The sequence below is a fragment of the Ammospiza caudacuta genome, chromosome 4, assembly GCF_027887145.1.
Source record: "Ammospiza caudacuta isolate bAmmCau1 chromosome 4, bAmmCau1.pri, whole genome shotgun sequence".
Taxonomy (NCBI): domain Eukaryota; kingdom Metazoa; phylum Chordata; class Aves; order Passeriformes; family Passerellidae; genus Ammospiza; species Ammospiza caudacuta.
Genome location: NC_080596.1, coordinates 35,528,308 through 35,548,231, shown reverse-complemented (window position 1 = coordinate 35,548,231; position 19,924 = coordinate 35,528,308). Strand labels below are relative to the sequence as shown.

Sequence of the window (19,924 nt, the reverse complement as noted above, 5' to 3'; positions counted from 1 at the left end):
CTTTATAAGCCAGCCTGTTGTTTTAAATCCTGCCTTTTTATAAATGGATTTCAGTAATCCACAAAAGACAGAGGAGATTGCTCTTGCACATCAACAAACAGACCAGTACAAAAGGAGTGGAATAGAAACAAGGCAAAACACAAGTGGTTTGTTACAATGACAAAAGCATCAGGTAAACAGGAAGCATCTCAAGAAAAAATCAACAGATTGAAGTTGACTTCAGGACTATTTTCTGTACATAATGTACCTGCAGGTGATGCAGAGGAGGTTGCAATGCCCTGGAAAATCTTGCACTTTGGTTTTTTTTCTGTCATTTGGTTCTTGTGAAATGCTTGGTTTAGGCTCATAGCATCATGAGGACTTAGGAGAAGGGAACAGAATGTCTTTAAAATATACATGTAAGGAAGAGTTAACAAGGTAATGAAAAGCAAGTAGCCTGAAGGGGGTCTTTCTTTTAAAAACTGTGTCAGTCAATAAGGTAAGTGGGTTCTGTACATTTTTTGGAACTTGCTCTGCAGAACGTTTCCAGAGTGGTCTGAGTGCCTGACTTCAGCTTTAGGAGTGCATTAGCAGGGCAGAACATGAACTCCAGTGGACTGGGCATTTGGAACTTTTTCTCACTTTCTTTCATAAGATTTTTCTGCTTTCTACTGGATTCTGCAGCACTTAGTGACTCATGGTGTGCTCTCATTCTAATTATAGCTCTGCATCAGTATGCTCTTCTTTATTTTTTCTCTTTTTTTTCTCTTTATTCTGGTGTAGTCCTCTGGTGTGGTGGTCTCTTTTCTGTTTGAACCATGGCTGTGCCTCAGCAGGAAACTGGCTTGAACTCTGTGTTTGAATGCAGGGAATACTTTCAAACTGTCTTTGAATACAGGGAATACTTTCCTGGTTTGCGCGTTTGCAAAGCAAACTTGTTCCTTGCCTATTTGTAGAAAGCCTGACAGGGTTTAGTTGAAACCTGCCACCCTCTTTAGCAGGTGCTTAATGTACTGGGGAGGTGTTGGGCAGGTTGAGCTCAACAGAGCATGGATTTTGTCTTGGATTTTGTCTTGGTCCTCTGGACGCTTGGAGAAATCATACGAGTTATGGAGTACAAGGTGTTGCAATCTCTTCCAGGCACTGCACAGTCACAGTTTCCAGCTTTGCAAATTGCTTTAGCTAATGGAGTTACTACAAGCAGCAAAACTTTTCTGAAAAGTGCACACTTGTTTGGGGGTCCCTCTGAGCAGTTACAAAATAACCTGATATATGACATTTACCTGCTTCCTTGTGTTTTTGTTTGTTTTTTTAAACTGAAATCAGGGCTGTGTACCCTTCTGTGTGTGCTACTCTAAACCACTCAGAATACTGAGGAGAGATTATTTTACTAGAGGATGTAGTGACAGGACAAGTAAGAATCACTTGAAACTGAAGGAGAGTAGGTTTGGATCAGATAATAGGAACAAGTTGTTCCCTGTGAGGCTGGTGAGGCCCTGGCACAGGTTGCCCAGAGCAGCTGTTGCTGCCCCATCCCTGGAAGTGTCCAAGGCCAGGGACAAGGTTTGGAGCACCCTGGGATAGTGGGAGGTGTCCCTGCCCATTGCAGGGGGTTGGAACAAGATGATTTTTAAGGTCCTTTCAATCCAAACCATTCTGTGGTTCTGTGTACGAAAACTGTACCAGTTATTTCAGTTTAGATCTGTTTGGTTTCTTCATTGAGAGATAAGGTTAGCTAAGTACTATACTTATTTTTGCTTTAGAGTTTATTTTCAAATCTTGCATAGTAATGTTCATTGAGCTGTGGTAAGTTTTAAACTCAAGATGACTTTGCTTCCCCTTTCAAATGAGCACTGCACCCAAGAAGAGATATGAAACAGCACTCTATTTAAAGCTACTTAGAACATCTATTTTTCAGCTTCTCTAAGGAGCTTAAGATGTGTTTCCTGTGTGATAGTACTCCTTAACAATTCATAGCTTCCATATCAGGAGCCTGCAAAAAACAAGCTTATTTTTCATGACCATATTTTAGCTCTTTTCTCAGTAGAATTTACAAAATGTGTTCCTTCATTTCCTCCTCCCACTCTCAAGTAATTGGTGACTGCAGGGCAAAGGCTTCTTTTTTTTCTGTAGCTGTACACTTTATATGTTACCACTGTCTCTCATGAGTTTGGTGGAATCCAGGGTGATAGTGCACAAATGGCATGTGGTCCTTCATGAAAGCCACCAAATTCTCACCTCTCAGGAATTCCCAAGCATTTATTTTAGGCCAGAGCAGAGTACTCACTGAAATGGTGCAGACTGTTAATGGTCATTAAGTTTTTATCTGTTACACTGTTCTAAGAAAAGTAATGTTTATACCTACTTTTTGCAGTTCTGCTCAGAGAGGCAGCACTGCTGGTAATGAATAAAGGATGAAGAACATACAAATTTTAAAGGCCAGATTGCTTCAGAGATGCTTCCTGTAAACTTTTCATAAGAGGTTTCCAGAAGTGGAATGACTTGGCAGAAATGAGTTCTGCAGTGGAAAGATCAGATTAGATGTAGCTCTAATTTTGTGCAACTTATTATCTAATTATCTAATTATCTACTTATTATCTACTAATTATCAACTAATTATCTACTTACAAATAGGGTACAGTGCCTACATACATACATATATCTACTTACATCTAGGGTATAGTAGCTGCCCCTCTGCTTACTTTTTGCAGAGCACATACAGGTTTTGACCAGAGTTGCCTTGCCTTTTGACAGGCTTTGCTGGTACTCCAGGATACCTTTCTCCAGAAGTGTTACGAAAAGATCCTTATGGAAAACCTGTGGATATGTGGGCATGTGGTAAGAAGTTGTTCTGAAAGTCATATTCACTGTAAAAGGTCTTAAGGGTCAGAAATTATATCCAGGGTACATGATACTGTGCATCAGAAAATAGGTTTTTAATAAAATTCAGTATTAATTTCTAGCAGAGGTCATTGGAATTTTGTTACCCTACAAGCTTCTTTTTAAAAAAATTATTTACTAAGTTCTGTTATCATGGCATTCTTGGCCATGTCTGCACAACACACTTTGAAAGAGTATTCAAAGAATAGCTGCAGGTGTATGGTGCCTCATTAGTTAGTAAACACACCAGTTCATACTGTGAGCTGGACATTTAGTTTTGGTTCACAAGGAGCCTAAAATTCAGTCTGACCAATATACCCCATCTGCAGGTATAAGCCACAACATTAAATGTTTTCTGAACTGGAGGACAGAGCAATTGCTTTATCATGCACTTCTCAAAACTGCCTTCTGAGGCACTGGCAAGTGGCAGCTCTCCAGCTGAGAACAGGGGCTGGTTTCCTTATTTCACTTCTACCCACACTTAGTGTGTGGTTTATCTATGAAAACACTTTTCTTCAGTCAGAGGGCATCATCTCTGTCAGACTAGCAGGTGGTCTTTTCAATTTCCTATTGACCAAATAGAGAGGAATTTCAGTTTCCCAAATTTGCTTTGCATGAGAATAGTTATAACAGAATCTTTCAGACACCAGTATAAGCCATGATAAAGCCATAAGTAAAGAATGCATTTTCCTAGAACATCCAGAATCATGGAATGTTATTTCTCCAGCTAGATAAACATTTCCAGTGTTCCTAATCTGATGTTGTCAAATGGTCATTATTGCCCATGCTTTCCATAGGAGGTTACCTTGTCAACCCCACTTGTACTGTTTTCCCCAGCCTGAAGGGGCTGTATTTCTCCCATCCCAGTGGCTGGGATGATGGTCATGAGCCTTTTGTTTTACATGGTTGTTTGGTGCAAAATTCATTTCTGCAGTTTCTTCCTTAACACTGGTGTGAATTTTCTGCAGGAGTCATTCTGTACATCCTCCTGGTGGGATACCCGCCCTTCTGGGATGAAGACCAGCACAGGCTTTACCAGCAGATCAAGGCTGGTGCTTATGATGTATGTACCATACTCTGTCTGTTCAGTTATTTGTAATTGTTTTCTAGAGGGAAAAGCTAAGAACTGATGAGGTGGTGGCATATGAATTCTGCAACATTATCTAATCATATTATGTTAAACAGACAAGATGATGGTTGTTTATAAATTATGATGAGGTAAAGGCAGAGCCTTATAATTTTTAAGCTCTTGAATCCAGCAGTGGATCCCTTAGGTAAAATTATGTAAAGATTGTACAAGACAATATACATATGTGTGTATTTTTTTCTGAAGTTCCCCTCACCAGAATGGGACACAGTGACTCCTGAAGCAAAAGACCTTATCAATAAAATGCTCACCATCAACCCAGCAAAACGTATCACAGCATCAGAAGCACTAAAGCATCCATGGATCTGTGTAAGTAATTTCCTCATGTTCAATGATCACTTGGCAGACAAATGAGTTTATGGTTTGCTTCAGCATGAAGTACTGAATGTGTTTAGAGAAGAACTTCTGTTCTTGTTCATGCAGCTGCGTAACTATAAATCGTTAAATTATAATTTACACAGATATGATCAATAGTGGTCTGTATTTATAGAGATCTCAGCTTGGGGTAAGATTTTTGCAAATTTGTTTTCTTTGCCTTGACTGTGTTGTGCAGAATGTTGCCTGCAAAAATTAGAGTGTTATTTTAAATTCTCAGTGAGAAGAGAGTGCAGGGTAACTTTGAGTTAGATAATGCTTTGCATCTTCATTTCCCTGAAGTCATTCAGATAAACATGAAATGTGCAGGGAGGGAATTATGGGACTTGTGAAAAGTCAGTTTGCAGGTAGCAAAGGCTGCCTGGCTCTTCCTGGATCCAGGACTTTTCTCTGTTCTCAGTATATTCCACAACAAGACTTTTCAAGTGGACTTTACACATGGAAAAGACTGAGTAAAAGGAACACAATGGGTTAGTCAGACAAGGTAGAAATTAAAGGCCCAAGATGGGGACCATGGGTTGTAATATATGTGTTGTAGAGTAAACAAGCCATAAACAGCTGGCTGGGTGCCTTAAAATAAATATTTTCTTCTCTCAGCAACGTTCTACTGTTGCCTCTATGATGCACAGACAAGAGACTGTAGATTGCTTGAAGAAATTCAATGCAAGAAGAAAACTAAAGGTAAGAAAGAAAACTTTTGCTTGTGCAAAACAAATGGTCTCTGTGCAGAGTTTTTCTAGATATTATTATTAAATGACCTGTTGATAGAAGATCAGCTTTTGGCTTGAAGATCTTAAAATTTCCATGCAAGTGAATAGAATTTGGCTTTTCTTTTATAATTCAGAACTATAATAATCCTCTGTATTTACACAAACTAAAGGTATGCTCTTGAAGGAAAATCCTTAAGGTTATTCTTCTGAACTATGCTTTGTTTTTTCTTGGTCAGATATGATAACTTTGCAGATGTGAACTTGTCTAATGTGTACATTACAAATAAGCTCCTATTCCTCCCTAAAAAAAGGAATCTAAGAACAATAGTAAAGTCTCTTTCATGTTAATCTCTGTATTTTGAATAATTGCTGAGCCTCTGAATACTCCTGGCTTGTGCATTACATACTGACAGTTGGCAAATATTTGGATATGAAGATTGCTGATAGGTGTGTAATTAAGATTAAATTATGATTTATGCACTCATGACATGGCATATGAGAGGAAGTGCACAGATAATCCATTCTCTCAGGGTTAATTCAGTAATTAGTGCCATTTACTCGTTTATTTTCCTTTTTGTTGTGTTGGCATTAGGAGTTTTACACATGTGTGATGCTAATTTGAGAAAATGTGTGTGTACACAGGGGGCCATTTTGACAACAATGCTGGCTACCAGAAATTTCTCAGGTATGTTCATTGAGCTCCAGATTGATGCAGTCTTTATATTTTAATGTCTGTGAAGGCTGAGGTCTAATTAGGAGTTATTCAGGAGTGTCTAGGTGTAATATATATCATGTTATTTCCTGTGATGAAGCAAACAAGAATTTAATCTCTTTGGGCCAAAGAAATTCTCTTACAGGTGACAGTCTGAATTTTCTGTAGAATTTGAGCTCCTTCCCTGCTTTTTGATTGTTACCTGTCAAAGACAGGCAGCATTTTCATGCCTATTTTGGTGCAGGCAAATTCAAAGTTATGCATATAGCTCCACATGCACAAGTATCACCAAACAACATTTAGAGCTTATATATGTTCATATATGTGAAAAGCCATTCCATGATTCTGTTGCATCCTGTATTAAAAATATCATCAGTACACATTCATCTCTTTATTGCTTTGCTAAGGGGTAAGAAATGTAGTAACATGAGTCCCCATTTTCTTTCTAATGCCCAGCAGTGCCTAGCTGATGTAAGAAGAGTTCTTTCCTCTTCATGAAACAGTTTTGTCCTGATGGCTCTGGAGATTTAAATCTTACACCAAACAAACTCTAATAGCAAAAGCTGAAATTGCTCTTAGCAGAGCTAGAATTGTCCAAAGTAGTAGGACTGCCAGAATACTGATGCTGTGTTGAATTTTTCGTTTTGCCATTTGAGATTTCCAGTGAATAGTGAAATAGAACACCAGATTTAAAAATCAGTAATTTTATATATCCTCCTACTCTGTGATGTAGCTATTCGAGTGTAACATAAATTACTGTACAGACAAAAACATGATAGTGCTGTGGGCATGTTTCGAATAATAATAAGCACTGACTCATCCAAAAACATTACATAATCACAAATGCAAGAACAACTTGTTCAATTTGCATAGTACTTGAAATACAATTTCTTTCTTAGTTAAGTTCCCTTCTTTAGTACACACCTTACACAGAGGACCACATTCATCTAAATTACCTTGAGTTAGTGCTTAATGAATTCCAGTGTCTCCCAATTAATTTCAAAGTGGGAAGGCTGTAGGCTGTCCTTTTTGTAAAAATGAATTACTGTTAAATATCAAACAAACAAATCATTCCTCATCCCTTTTCATAACTGTCACTGTCTGTATATGTAAGGATCAAATTCAACTTCCACAAACCAAAAAAGCTGAAGTAATTTTAAACAGTGTTTCAGCATGAAAAGCAAACAAGGGTTTTTGGCTTTTTTTGGTTTTTTCACCTGACATCTCTTGTCTGACACCATAGCCACCTGTGTTTTTTCTCCATGACGTTTTATTTTTTTGGTTTCTTTATTCATTGTATTTCATTGCAAAACATGCTTATGAAGGTCATTTGTCCATAATGATGTGGTTATAAAAGTGTTTTACTTTCCTTTTTTTTCTTCCTTTTATGTGGAATGTGTATTTCTTGTGAGGTAAGACCCTCAGTACGTGAAAGGAACGTCTTTTTTCTCTTCTCAATCCAAGCTGCTGTTTGTCCTCAATCACTTTAATTTCTCCATGCTGTCACAAACCATTTGTTTCCAGTCTGCTTTCTGGCCTAGTAGCACTGCCTTAGGTTTTATTTTTAGCTCTAGCTTGATTTCTTGCAAGAAATCTCTCATTGTGGGCTTAATTTAGACTATGCTGATTGCTTTGCTCCTGCAAATTCTTGAAATATTTGATTTGTGTGCAGTATCTGTGATTAAAGAAAGATGAATCCAAATAGTATTAAAAAGCCATTGCAGCCAAGCCCAGCAGAGTGGTGGGATGTGCAGCAATCCATGCTGGGCACACTCTGAGGGACACAATAAATACTCAGTGTTATTGCTTGTGGTGCCCCCATTTTACTGCTTCTCATTTACCTGTTTACATAGAACATGTAGTCTTTGGCAAGCATCAAAAGAACTCAGAAGTTTCATGCACAAATTTAGTGAAAGGACCTACAGCAGTCTGTAAGAATTAATTTATGTTTTCCCATATTTTTATAAGGGCTAAGAGTGTAAAGCAGGCTTTGAAAGCTATTAACTTCTGGGTTTTTTTGTCCTTAGGTTTCAGAAATATCTCCTTCCCATTGCTTTCCCTAAATAAATTCCTGAAGGTAATGGAGTGCCCACAATATTTGTGGTAATGTAAAATCTAAGGCCCTCTTGCCTCAGGTCCTGAAAGCACACATTGCCTCAGGGAGTGTCCAATCTCCAAAGTATGTGGAGAACAATTTGGTTTCAATATTTACACTTATGTTTCTTTAAATGAAAGCATGCAGTGATACTGCTGCACAATACAGGCCAATTTATTTTTGTTCATTTTAGCTGTAAGATGTGGCTGTGTGGGAGGTCTCATGGTAGCGTTGGCTGATGTCCATAGTTATTGAACTGCACTTGGAGGGCTGATATATTAATGAAGTTAGAAACATCAAGCTGACTTCACTTTCCAGGGTTTATTTCATGTAAACAGCACAATAATGGACATTAGTAATTTCTTTACAATTGCTGAGGTGATTCTACATTTTCTGTGCTGTAAAATGAGCACTTAGTGCAGATGTAGCTCAAAAATAAGCCACAATTACAGGAATTAGCTTTAAAGATAAACCAGATACTCAGTAACTCCCATATCCTCAGCCAGCCTGAGCAGCCTTGGGCATGTGAGGTCCAATTGATTTGGAGTTTTGGGGGTTTTGTTAAGATAAGAATGCCAGTAACGATGGGAGCTCCATGTTGGGACTGTCTCCTCTATATATAGAACAGCAATTTCTTCTGACCTGAGCTGGGGAGCACTTTCTGATGGGAAGATTGGGACATAAACAACAATAAAACCCCAATAACAGCAGGCTTGTTGTGTAATTTATTATTCTTCAAGTCTTTGGCAGTGATTCATGAAGCATTTACGCTTTAGTGAATAGTTTATATGGATTTGGTAGGTCAGCCAGCATGTATTTCTGCTGTGAATGTTTTCAGGTTCAGAGCTGGGCTGTGCTTGTTTGCACGTTAGCCTTCCAAATTTAGTAAATCCAAATTGTTTGATGCTGGTTTTAAGTGGTGGAATTTAAAGTCTGGCACATGAATAACATTATGGCAAATGAAATTTTGAAGAAATTTGATCAGTGTGCAACATGATTCAGAAAATAGCATGTTTTCTTCATTAGGAGGTGAAGCAAAGCCTAGAATTTGTTATTATATCCTCACAGGCAGCAACCCTCTGGAACAACCCTTCACTAGCAAATCATTGTTCCTTTCCTCCTTGCAACTGTGCTGCCCTTTCATGCAAGGAGGCTGATGCTGTCATGGTGGGAATGACAGAGGGGCATTATGTATATTGGTACTATCACTGAGATACCAGTGGGCTCTGCAGACACCTGGTCCAAGTCCCTGCCATCAGAAAAATAGCTTTTCACAGTCTTATCAAACTCTCCCTATCATCCAATAGGAATATATTGCAGTTGTGGAAGTGGCTATAGCCAAAGCTGCTGCTTTTACACTCACCCTGCTTCCATTTCCTCTCTGCCACCCAAGGAGCTCTCTCCTTGTGGAAGTACAGTCAACCTACAGCTTTAGTCAATGGAAAAAGAGATGTTTGATAATCCTAAGGACTGGTGGTTTCCTAAAGATTTCATTCCCCATGCTCAGAGAAACAAAAGGAGGAAATAAAAGCTGAGGACATAGCTGGAACAGGGAGGCACTGGGGGTTTGCTGCGCAGCTGGGTGACCTCAGGAGAAACACCTGACACTGAAATTATTTGTCTCATTTTACAGCAGCCAAGAGTTTACTGAAAAAGCCGGATGGAGTTAAGGTAGGTTCAACACCTGCTTTCCATTTCAAAGATAAATTCTTAGTCTCCACCTGTCTGTAACTTCTGCCAGGTTTTAGAATTGATTATTGCTATTTCTTTCCTTCATAGATTCTGTTAGTAAGTGCCTCTCACTAGCTATTTGGAGTGGTTCTAGTTAGTAGCTGAAGCTTAGAAATGAAATAAAGCAAATACTCAAAAAGCCAGCATTAAGTAAGCAGAAGATAGAAAACTACTGGAGAAAATGCTTTTTCTTGCTTTTTTAATGAACAATGATTATGTAATTAATGACACAGAATTATCAGTTAACTTGTAAATAATGGTTTGGTGGTGGGCTTTTTAGACATCACTGTTTATGTACAGCTCTGTTGCCTCCTTGTTTCCCCTTGACTTTCCGTTAGATTTGGTGGAAGACCAAAAGTGTACGTGTAGGCTTGGCTCCACATGAGGTGTGTTCTGCCAGATGTACTTGCTATATTTGGCAGAACTTGAGGGGTTTACTGTCTCAGATCAGCTCATCCTTACTAAGAGACCTTGCTAAGAAGGGAACATTTTGGCAGCTTTCGTACATGATTTAGAGCTCCTGTTCTCACGTCACCAGACCCTGCAGGAGGAGAGATGCTTCACAAATGAAAGTTCTGCATAAATACTTGGGAAAAAAAAAAAAAAAAGAAGAAAAGAAAACCTCATTCAGCAGAAAACATATTTTGGTTTTTTTTTCTCAGAGGACTCTTAAAGACTAATGTAATGCTATAATGCTTCAAGCTTTCATTGTAAGATTCAAAAGATATTCTTCTGTGCTCTGTGTGTTTATTCAGAAGGGTGTCTTTGACCTGAATTTTAGTTTTCTATTTAATCCTAATGTCTTACTTTAACAAAACATTATAAATACTTGTTTAAATACCACATTCACAGTATATTTGTGCCTGCTGTCTGACAAATGCACTTTGCCAATCAAAAAATCCCGAGCCTGACCCACAAAGAAATGAGTACAGTACCATTGCATTGCTTCTCCCTGCCAAGCAGTGGAGGTCCCAGTCACATGGAGAGGCACACATTTGGAACAATTCTATCACTGCTGGAAAACCCTGACCATGTTTCATTGTGGAATAGATAAAATTTATGCACTCTCTCTGACCAGTTTTCCTTTTTAAATATCATTCCTCCTACAGGTCTACGATGCTATTTGTTCTGTCGCAATCTCAATTATAAAATGGGAAACAATTGTTGCCAAAATTTTGCCTAAATTTCACCTGTTGGGATTCAGTTCTTTGGTTTTCAGCACATGTTATGTATCTGCTGTTAGTCTGCATGGTCATGTGGAGCAAAGGGAGTAAATGTACATCTGGGGAAGGGAAGTCTGTTTCTGTCATTGCTGTTGTTGAGATGCTGGTATTGAGATATTCTGTAGCATTTTTCCACCCCTTCCAACAGCTGTAGCTGTATTTTTCATATTTAAAAAAAAAAAAAAAAAAAGCCAAAAGAGAAATATACTGTACTCCATGCATTGATACTGCAAATCCAACCAGTCACGTTTTCTTCTTTTCCTTTCTCTCTGACTGGTCAATTCAGAAAAGGAAGTCCAGTTCGAGTGTTCAGATGATGGTGAGGATCTTTATCGACAGATTTTTTTTCCTCCTGTGAAACGTTCACACTTAGAAATCAAGCAGTTGCATTTAGCTTTGTTAACTTACTGTGAGAACTGCAAGACTTTAAAGTACAACCTTGTGAATTTTAAGCCTGCAGTTGCTATATGCCATCCACAGTGAATTGTTCAGCCATTCTTTCAAACAAGTCTTTACTTTTTTAACCTGGGGACATAAAAAGCCAAAAAAGTAGATGTAACATCAGCCAATGCAGCTGTTCTTAGTAAATAAGAATAGTAACAAAATAGTACTCTTTTAACAGCCTTCTCTTTGTTTTTAAAACCTCCTTATTTCCAAAGCTAATAATATTAATATTGTAAAATGTAACACAAAACAAGTTACACAGTGATACGGTATTTCTTTAATTGAGTCACTGTAGCCCAAGATGCCATGCTAAATGCTCAGGAGTAAAAAAGCCAAATTCCCAGCCTTCCCACACTAGTTTCCCAGCTAGCTTGCTCCACAGCTCAGGGCTGTGTCCCAAGGTGTCCCAGCTGACAGCCTCAATAACTTTCCTTCCTCCTCAACCTACTCTCCAGTCTTGTGTTCATTTGGGCTCCGTGACCCCACACGGGAACTTCCTCTCTTGCTGTTGATGGTGGTTTTGAATGTGACCTTTGAGGTGCTCGTGAGGATGGGCTCTGCCTGCTGCTGCTGCCAGCAGAGAGAAGGCAAAGGGCCCTCATCCACACCTTCCACTGGGAAGCCAGCTCTCCTTGGGAAGCAAAAACTGCTGGTCAGGTGTGAGCAGCCGTGCAGTTCTGTAGGTAAATCCTCTGTTCCTTGGGTGAAAGCAGAATTCCAGTGGCAGGAGCCACAGCATCCAAAGGAGGGGCACTGGGAAGGTGCAGTGTGATTATTGCCAGGATCCCAAACCTCAGGTGTGCGTTAAGTCTTTGGTACAGAAGTAGTGTGTGAAAGGTAAAGCCCCAAAATACAGGCCTTATTTGTTAAAATATTTTCATATTCTATGGAAAAAAGGCCAATCAGTATACTAGAGTTGTTCCCAGCTATTTGGAGTGCGTGTATGTCTGTCCTGCACTACTGTCACACCTCAAAGTGACTTTTGGCAAGCGATGCAGCAATAAAACATTCTCCTTCACAACAGGACACTGGTTAAGCACAAATCAGCTTTGAAGGAACTGTTTCATGTGACAATATTGTAATTCTTTTGGAGTGGTTTCCCTTTGGTGTTAAAAATACATGCAAGATGCACCATGTGTTCCTAGATTAATGTCTCTTTCTATGAAAGAGAAAGGTCTATAGCTTATTGCTGTTTTCTTGCAAAGTTTCAAAGGGTTTTACCAAGTTCTGTTTACGTGGAAGAAATAACTGTATTTTGAATCACGTTCTCTCTCTCTCTCTCTCTTCCTGATGAGTGTTGGATTCTCAATATCTTGCTGAAGAAGTTTTGAATAGATTTCCTGCAGTTTACAGCAGTAGCTGTAATGAATATTGTTTATTTTCATAGGGCTTTCACCAAGGGAGTATGGACCAAAGCCTGCTCTCCTTACTCAGGCAAAATTGGAATTGAACTTTGACTGGATTTTCTTTATGTGTTCAACCAAGAGCACTCATTTGGGATACCACTTGGGTTTTTGTATTAAGCTACTACTGAATAGGACTGTATGAAATCTAGTGAAATCTTCATTTCTTTCCTTATGTTTTTCCTTTGTGTCTATTTGCTTTTTGCTAGAGTCTTTTTAATCTAGTCTCTCGATGACTACACTGACACAAAAATATGAATCTGTACTTACGCGACTCAATATGCAATTTTTGTCTTGCTTGGAAGGTTTAGTCTGCTGTCAGGCAGCTTTGTTTGTGTTCCCACTCTTCTACAGACCTCCAGTAGAATTTTCAGTTACCAAAATGGGTGAGATTTTCTTTAAAGTTTTTTCCTGAGTAAGGAGTTCAAAGTTCTGCCCATCTCAGAATCCCATAAATACCAAAGCAAGTAAAATACTTGCCAATACTTAAATGTCCCCATGGAAGACTTTATGCACAAAGGTGTTTGTTCTCTCCCTATCCTGACTTCAGACAATCCTACAGCTTACAGCTGTAGTTGTGCATAGAGAAATGAAATTTATTTGGCACTAAGTAAGCTAACTCAGAGCTTAATCAATTACATCTCAATACTGACTCATATGTTCTCTTAATGACAATTTCTGCAGAAATATCATTGTTTAAAAAATAACTGCTCCTCACCCTCCTGCTGTAGAGCATCATGAATTTTGCTTTTAAATTAAAGAAATTCTATATGGGAAAACAGTATCTATCACAAGTATTATTAAATAACATTTAGTATCTACATAATGTTCCCTGATTAACCAACAAAACTACTTTATATTCTTCAAAGCTAATTAAATGCTGGTTAAAAATTAGTAAATGTGCAGTCTGTAATTCATTACTACAAATCCTGTGGACATTTCCATAATTTAAACATATCCTAAGTGAGATTCACTTCAGCTGCAGTCTCAGTTCCTGAAATCCACAAGTCAGCTGCCATGCCTGGCCCAAAGTAAAATAGTCATCATAAAGTGCTGAGGACATGGAGTCTGGGAATTTCATTTCTTTCCATTCCGTAAAGTTAATTACATTTTTAGGAAAATCCATCAACAAAACAAGTTCAGGCATTTCTGGTTTTGCTTTGCACACTTACTACTAAGTACTAAGACTAGAAGGTTCAGTAGAACTTGGTTTTTTGGATTAAAAGTCTTTTCAGATCATCTGTATCTAAACACCTAGTTCTGCATGATGCTTTGGACCACCCTTGTTAAAATTAGATATGACCAAAATGTACATAATAATTTTTCCTCATTATTGAGAGAGGAAAAAACACATCTTTCAAACCAGTTTGACAATACTTGAATCTTGCTTCTTAGTGTATGTAAAAAGTGGCTCACTACATTATTTTTAGTACTTCTGTTCTTCCCATACTCCATGGTATTAATGAAAGTTAAATCTTAAAAAGTGGATTTAAAGGATCAGATACTTTGAAACTTCCTGCTGAGCAGTTTAATTTGTATCAGTATTTTGTACTGATAAAAGCCAGAAGGTGTAGCACTGTGCTAAGCAGAAAAGATATTGTGAGGACCTATATATAAAGTTAAACAGAGAGGTGCTGATGGCTGGAGTAAGGCTACAGATACCATAGTGGGAAACCTGGTGCTTCCAAGTCACAGTACCAGCACTCAGAAGCTGCCAATGATTTTCTCTAAAAATAGCACCACAAAAGCTCAAGGGGCACAAGTCTCTTTCTAGCCTCAGTCACATTTATTCCAAAGTGGAATCAGCAGCCAGTAAAACAAATTACAGATTCTTGAAGCACTACAAATACTCAAATGTTATTTATGGTAGGGATAATTCATTAGAAATAAAGAACTAGTGAGTGCAATGACTGAACACCATTGCATGTCATGAAATGGCAGTGACTATTTAGGACTTTAATTCTTTATTCTTCTTAGACCTGCTTAGCTGCTACTTAAGGGCTCTCTGCTAAGTGTCTCAGCTCAACTCATCCATCCCTTATCTAGACCTTGGTGCAGGGCTCTGGCAGCGCATGGGGAGGAGCTGCCAGCCAGCTCCTGCAGTTAGTGTCAGTGTTCCTGCAAGTTCCTAAGTTCATCTTTCTGTATTCTTTATTTCCATATCTATATCTATCTATAGATACCGATGCCTGTCTATAGATTTTGTGTGCAGAGATATAGATACGGTGCCTACTGCGAGTTCTAAGGCCTGTCTGTTTCTGTTTTCTGCATACCTACAGATAAACAACAAAACCAACGTGGTAACCAGCCCCAAGGAAAATATTCCTACCCCGGCGCTGGTATACCTGGAATTTTCCTTCTCATGCTATCTGGAAGTTTTTGACTGTCTTCTGTTTGTTCTTCCTTTTTTTTTTTCCTCTTTTTTGCTTTTTCATGCATTTACTCTGTTTGCTTTCTAAAAACAGGTTTTGGAAAACCTTTTTGTTTGAATTATGCTGTCTTTTTTTTGTGAGGAAACCCATTAGAGCGTGTTTATTGACAGAAAATATTAAATGGAAGCTGGATGCGGTAGAGTCATAGCATTTGTAACCATAGCTGAGTTTTTTGCATGCTGTGCCAGAAAGTGAGTAGAATGTGCTTGGTGTTGCTCTTAGCTCTTTGCCTGATGACTGTTGCCACCTTCTAATGCTAAGCTTTTGCACCAAAAAAATCTTTTAAAACCAGCTCTGTTATTTTCTCGGCTTTGTCTTAGTTAAAGTGTTGACATCCAGGAGAGCTAACAGGATTATTACTAGGCTGCCATAAAACAGACCTTATTCAGATTTTCATTCCATATTTCCTGAAACTCAGCAGGACTTTGCAAGATTTCTCTGGGATCAAGAAGCATCTAGAGCTAAACATTTTGCTTGTTCCTCTTCCATTTAAATCAGCAGGAGACATTATACATTAATAAGCTCTGCTAAGGGCATATTCCAAATCCAAGTGATATTCCTGGATGTTTACTGCAGTCTGGCTTTTATTAATAGCCCTATTTCTAAGGCACCTGTGTGTCACGGGGCTCACCTATGTAAATGCCAGTGCCAAAGTACATAATGTTGTGACTTCTTGTTTCCCATGCACATATAAAACTTTGAAAATGGGGTAATTCACACACATTAGGAAGCATTTTTGCCCTGCAATTTTTTTGAGCAGCTGGCACTGAGGCATGCAGTAAGTTCTTCCTAAGGCCAAGTCAGCAGGTTGCACGCAGGAGTTTATGGCAGTCTGTTCCCAGACAGAGCAGTGCCCAATGGCCCATGCTGAAAGCGTGCTGGCTGCTATTTTAAAGATGATTGAACCTTTTTTTAAAAAAGTTAAAGCATTTGGGGAAATTACACTTTTAAATGGCACAAAGATCTCTCACACTTAGTTTTATGCAGCTCTGCCAAGGCAGGAGTTGAGAGCAGTCCACACCTTCTAAACCACGGTAGTGCCTAGGGATAGTCATCCTTAATCCTTATCAATTCCACTGTATTTCAATTAGATCACTTCATGCTAATACAAGCAAACATGATTAAAGAGAAGTTATTAATGCTTAAAGATCTGTGGCTGCCCTGCCTGTCCAGGTTCAGACAGGAAAACCCACAGAGCATTTGGCTTGCTCTCATCCAGAAGAGCCTCTGCAGGTCCCCAGAGCTTCAAAGCCCTGCACACCCCGGTCCTGAATAAGGTCTCTGCATGCTGCTGCATTAGGTGAGATGGCCTTTTTTGCTGGCTTGCTGTTGAGGAAATCTGTGTTAGAGACATCCAGTTTCACCCCCTGGCGACAGTTAACATTTGTTTTAACTCTTGTCAGTGTTCAGCATTTGTGAGCTGGCTCTTCTTGCACTCCCTCACATCAATGAAAATGTATTTACCAATGGGAACTCTTTCTCTCTTTATTTTGTTCTCGCTCAGGAGCCCCAAACTACAGTAATCCACAACCCTGATGGAAATAAGGTATTCAGAAAGAATCAACTCCATCTTGCTTTTCCACACCACACATTCCATCCACTATTTCTCAGCACAGTAGGGCCATTCCAAGAATTTGTGGAGGAAAATCTCATTCCTGCATTTGTACACCCAGTGTCTCTCGAGCCTGTTTTCATCCGTGTCCATCTGCTGCGTGCGTCCTGCTGCTTCTGAGCTCCTGAAGCTCTTGGGGGAGTCGGTAGCAATGGGCAGAGCTCAGTGCCCTGTGCAGCCCAGCCCAGGGAGCAGGGGATCTCTCTCATTTCAGCCAAAAATGCTGCAGTCTAAGGGAAACCTAAGAGTGCTGTTCTCAGAGTGTGGTGAGATGATTCCGGCGAGTTTTACGTGCAGTCGTCACTCAGACAAAGATGTCATTTCCGTTTATTCCATCTGCTGTTTCTCAGCATGCTTATACACTGTGTCGTGACGTGTCTTTGCACAGGACTTTGGTTTTCTTCCATAACATCACTGGGCAGTTTCCAAAACAATTTCACATTTCAAGTGACAAAGAGGTCTTTTGATTTTTACATGTTTTCTTCACGCTCTTTTCTTTTTCTCATGTATTGTGATGTTTGCGTCTGGCAGCTGATCCCTAAAACGTGTTTTGTTTTGTTTTGTTTTTTTCATGCATGGACTTGAAAAGGGCCAGGAAATACCATCATTTACATTAACACATGTTCCTAGGTTTCCTGAAAAGAATTTATGCTTCAACAAGAATTTCACTGTTTGCAGTGCTGATTTAATTCACATCCCATTTATCTAGTCTTAACTCCCTGTGGTTATCTCATAAGAGAAGGAGTGGATCTGAGTGATGACATAACGCATGCAGCCATTCCTCCAAGCATGGAAGTGCTGATGGTGTGTGTTGTGCTTGTGTGTCCCAATCCTTTATGTCCCCTGCATCTGTCCTACACAGAGCTTGTGTTTTCATGTTACTACTCTTTGAGCTCCCAAGTTGAAACTCATAGGCCACCAGCAGCCTGTGTTTGAACAGCAGGCTGATCTTTATCGCTGAAGTCCACTAAAGCCCAGAAAACCCAGATAAAATATTGGCATGACTACATCTACTTGATTTTATTACATTATCTCAACAACTGAGATACTCAATGTCCCAAAAGGTCACAGCAAACAAACAAACCCCTTAATGTGGAGAGTTCCTCCTAAATTTATCTGAAAGACTGATCCTTGTAGTATGGCAACTGGAGTGGATGCTTCAGTGTTAGAGGCTACATCTGCCCTGTGAGCTTTGCATGGTGTTTACAACTCATATTTGTGTGAGGTTTTTGTTCACTTGTAAGTACTTTATCTAATATTTGAAGTGCTAGAGCATGATACGTCCGTGTAGAGTGGAATGTCTAACACAGCCAGGGCAGGGGCAGCATGGTGGCTCGTTCAGTTTTGTTTGTGTGTGACTTAATTCCTCTAGTTTGACTTATCAATGCACATTTGGGTTTGGAAGGTCTGAGTAATGCATTAGCCCTCTTGAACATTCCTTTGGCTCAGCCTTGTGAGGACACAGTAAATGAAGGGCACTGGCAAATTTACCTTTCATTATGTAATTGTAAAATCCTTTAAAGAATTAAACAGTACCAGTCCTGTCTTCTGTGTCAGTAAAAAACAGATCAGTTAATCTTTTTTGTTATTGAGCTGCAAAAAAAAAAAATTAACTTTTCAAGAGAGTACAGAGATAAAAAAACCATCTAGCTTAAAACTTTCCAGCTCTCTGCAGGTGTTAGATTTGACAGTGCCCTGTTGAATTTGCCCATTATATTTTGTGTTTCTGGTAATTAAGGAAAGGCTGAGATAGAATATCCTTGCCTTTTTAAGTGTGATGGCTTAAGAATAAACTATCTGATAGATGAGTCATTCCTCTGCATGACTGGTTGTTTGAAGAATACTGCTACAAAGATGCCTTATTTTGTCAAAGTTCTTAACATACTTTCATCAATTCTTCATCTCCTTAAAAAAAATCACAGAAACCAATATAAAAATGAGATAATCTAATCCAATATGCTTCCCATCACTGTCATTTGAAAATACATTGCATAAGTCACACAAGCAGGAAATTGGTTGTAAATTGTAGCTTGTGGAAGCCTGCATATTTGGAAGGTGAAATTGGAATGGAATGACTTATTTTGCACAGTTGGTATAATCACTAAGCCTAAAATGGCAAGCACTCCTACTTGGCTGAGCTAATTCATGCATTCAGATGGACTTTGTAGAGTTGGATGTTAAAGAAAAAAACCTTTCCTGTACATTCCTGTGAAATAAAAGCATCAGAGTGCAGGAATTGTGTTTCTGTTCCCTCCTGTGGAGAATGGCAATGTTTGACATCCATTTCAGGTGGAAATGTCTCAATCAGTGTGTGACCATTTGTTTGTGAATGACATCCCACCCTGCTTCAAGGCTTTGCATGACTCCTGTAACTAATCCTGTCATTTTCCTAGGCACGCAAGTAAGGCTTGCCTTGTTTTGTACACTTGACTCATATTTACTTCTCAACAGGAATCTACAGAGAGTTCCAACACAACCATCGAAGATGAGGATGTGAAAGGTATGATTTTATGCTGGAAATGTTTGGAGAAGCAGTAACATGAGTTTTGTGGTTGTATTTCAGTGGGCCATTAAACACAGGAACCCCTAATGAATTTTAGGAGAGAATAGTGGTTTTCCTTCTTTAGAAGAAATTACTTTAGATGTGTTTGAGACTTAACTGTAACTTTTCAGTTCCCAAAACACCATTTCCCATGATGTTTTGGGATTAAGAGTTTAAAGTTACTGCTTTTTGACTAAGATATTAGTTCCAGTAATAATAGAAGTAGATTATAAATGTCTAAGTCAGTGCTTTGTAACTTTTACTTAGTTTATGTTTAGCATGCCATTTGTGTTTTGGGTTTGGTTTTGTTTTTTTTTTCATGTCACCATTTTTATTTTTATTCTGTTCAGATGCCAGTGTATTTTTTGGCTTCCTTTTGTTCTGTCCATACACTTATTTTAATCTTCTTTTTTTCTTTAAAAAACTGACATCAAAACTTTTTTATAAACCTGGTTTTGTAGCTTCACAGATAATATTTGTTTCCATTTTTCCCTGCTCTAAACATTATGCTGTGATGTTACACATACCTATTTTAATAGCATTATGTTTTAAAATGCAAAGGGTTTGAAAAAGGGAGTATTTGGTTTGTGTGTCTTTGATTCACAAAATAGGTTGGCTTTTGACCTCAAAAACAATGAT

At 38.8% G+C, this 19,924-nt stretch overlaps 1 protein-coding gene across 1 annotated transcript in view; it reads left to right on the top strand.

Annotated features, from left to right (window-relative positions):
- LOC131556533 (calcium/calmodulin-dependent protein kinase type II subunit delta-like) overlaps positions 1–19,924 on the top strand; it is a 128,961-nt gene that overhangs the window by 91,377 nt on the left and 17,660 nt on the right. Inside the window, exons 10-19 of the mRNA XM_058803172.1 lie at positions 2,734–2,817; positions 3,828–3,922; positions 4,193–4,315; positions 4,979–5,062; positions 5,734–5,776; positions 9,532–9,569; positions 11,139–11,171; positions 14,979–15,038; positions 16,636–16,677; positions 19,195–19,243. Of these exons, the coding sequence (XP_058659155.1) occupies positions 2,734–2,817; positions 3,828–3,922; positions 4,193–4,315; positions 4,979–5,062; positions 5,734–5,776; positions 9,532–9,569; positions 11,139–11,171; positions 14,979–15,038; positions 16,636–16,677; positions 19,195–19,243 (651 nt within the window). The remainder of the gene's footprint in view (positions 1–2,733; positions 2,818–3,827; positions 3,923–4,192; positions 4,316–4,978; positions 5,063–5,733; positions 5,777–9,531; positions 9,570–11,138; positions 11,172–14,978; positions 15,039–16,635; positions 16,678–19,194; positions 19,244–19,924) is intronic.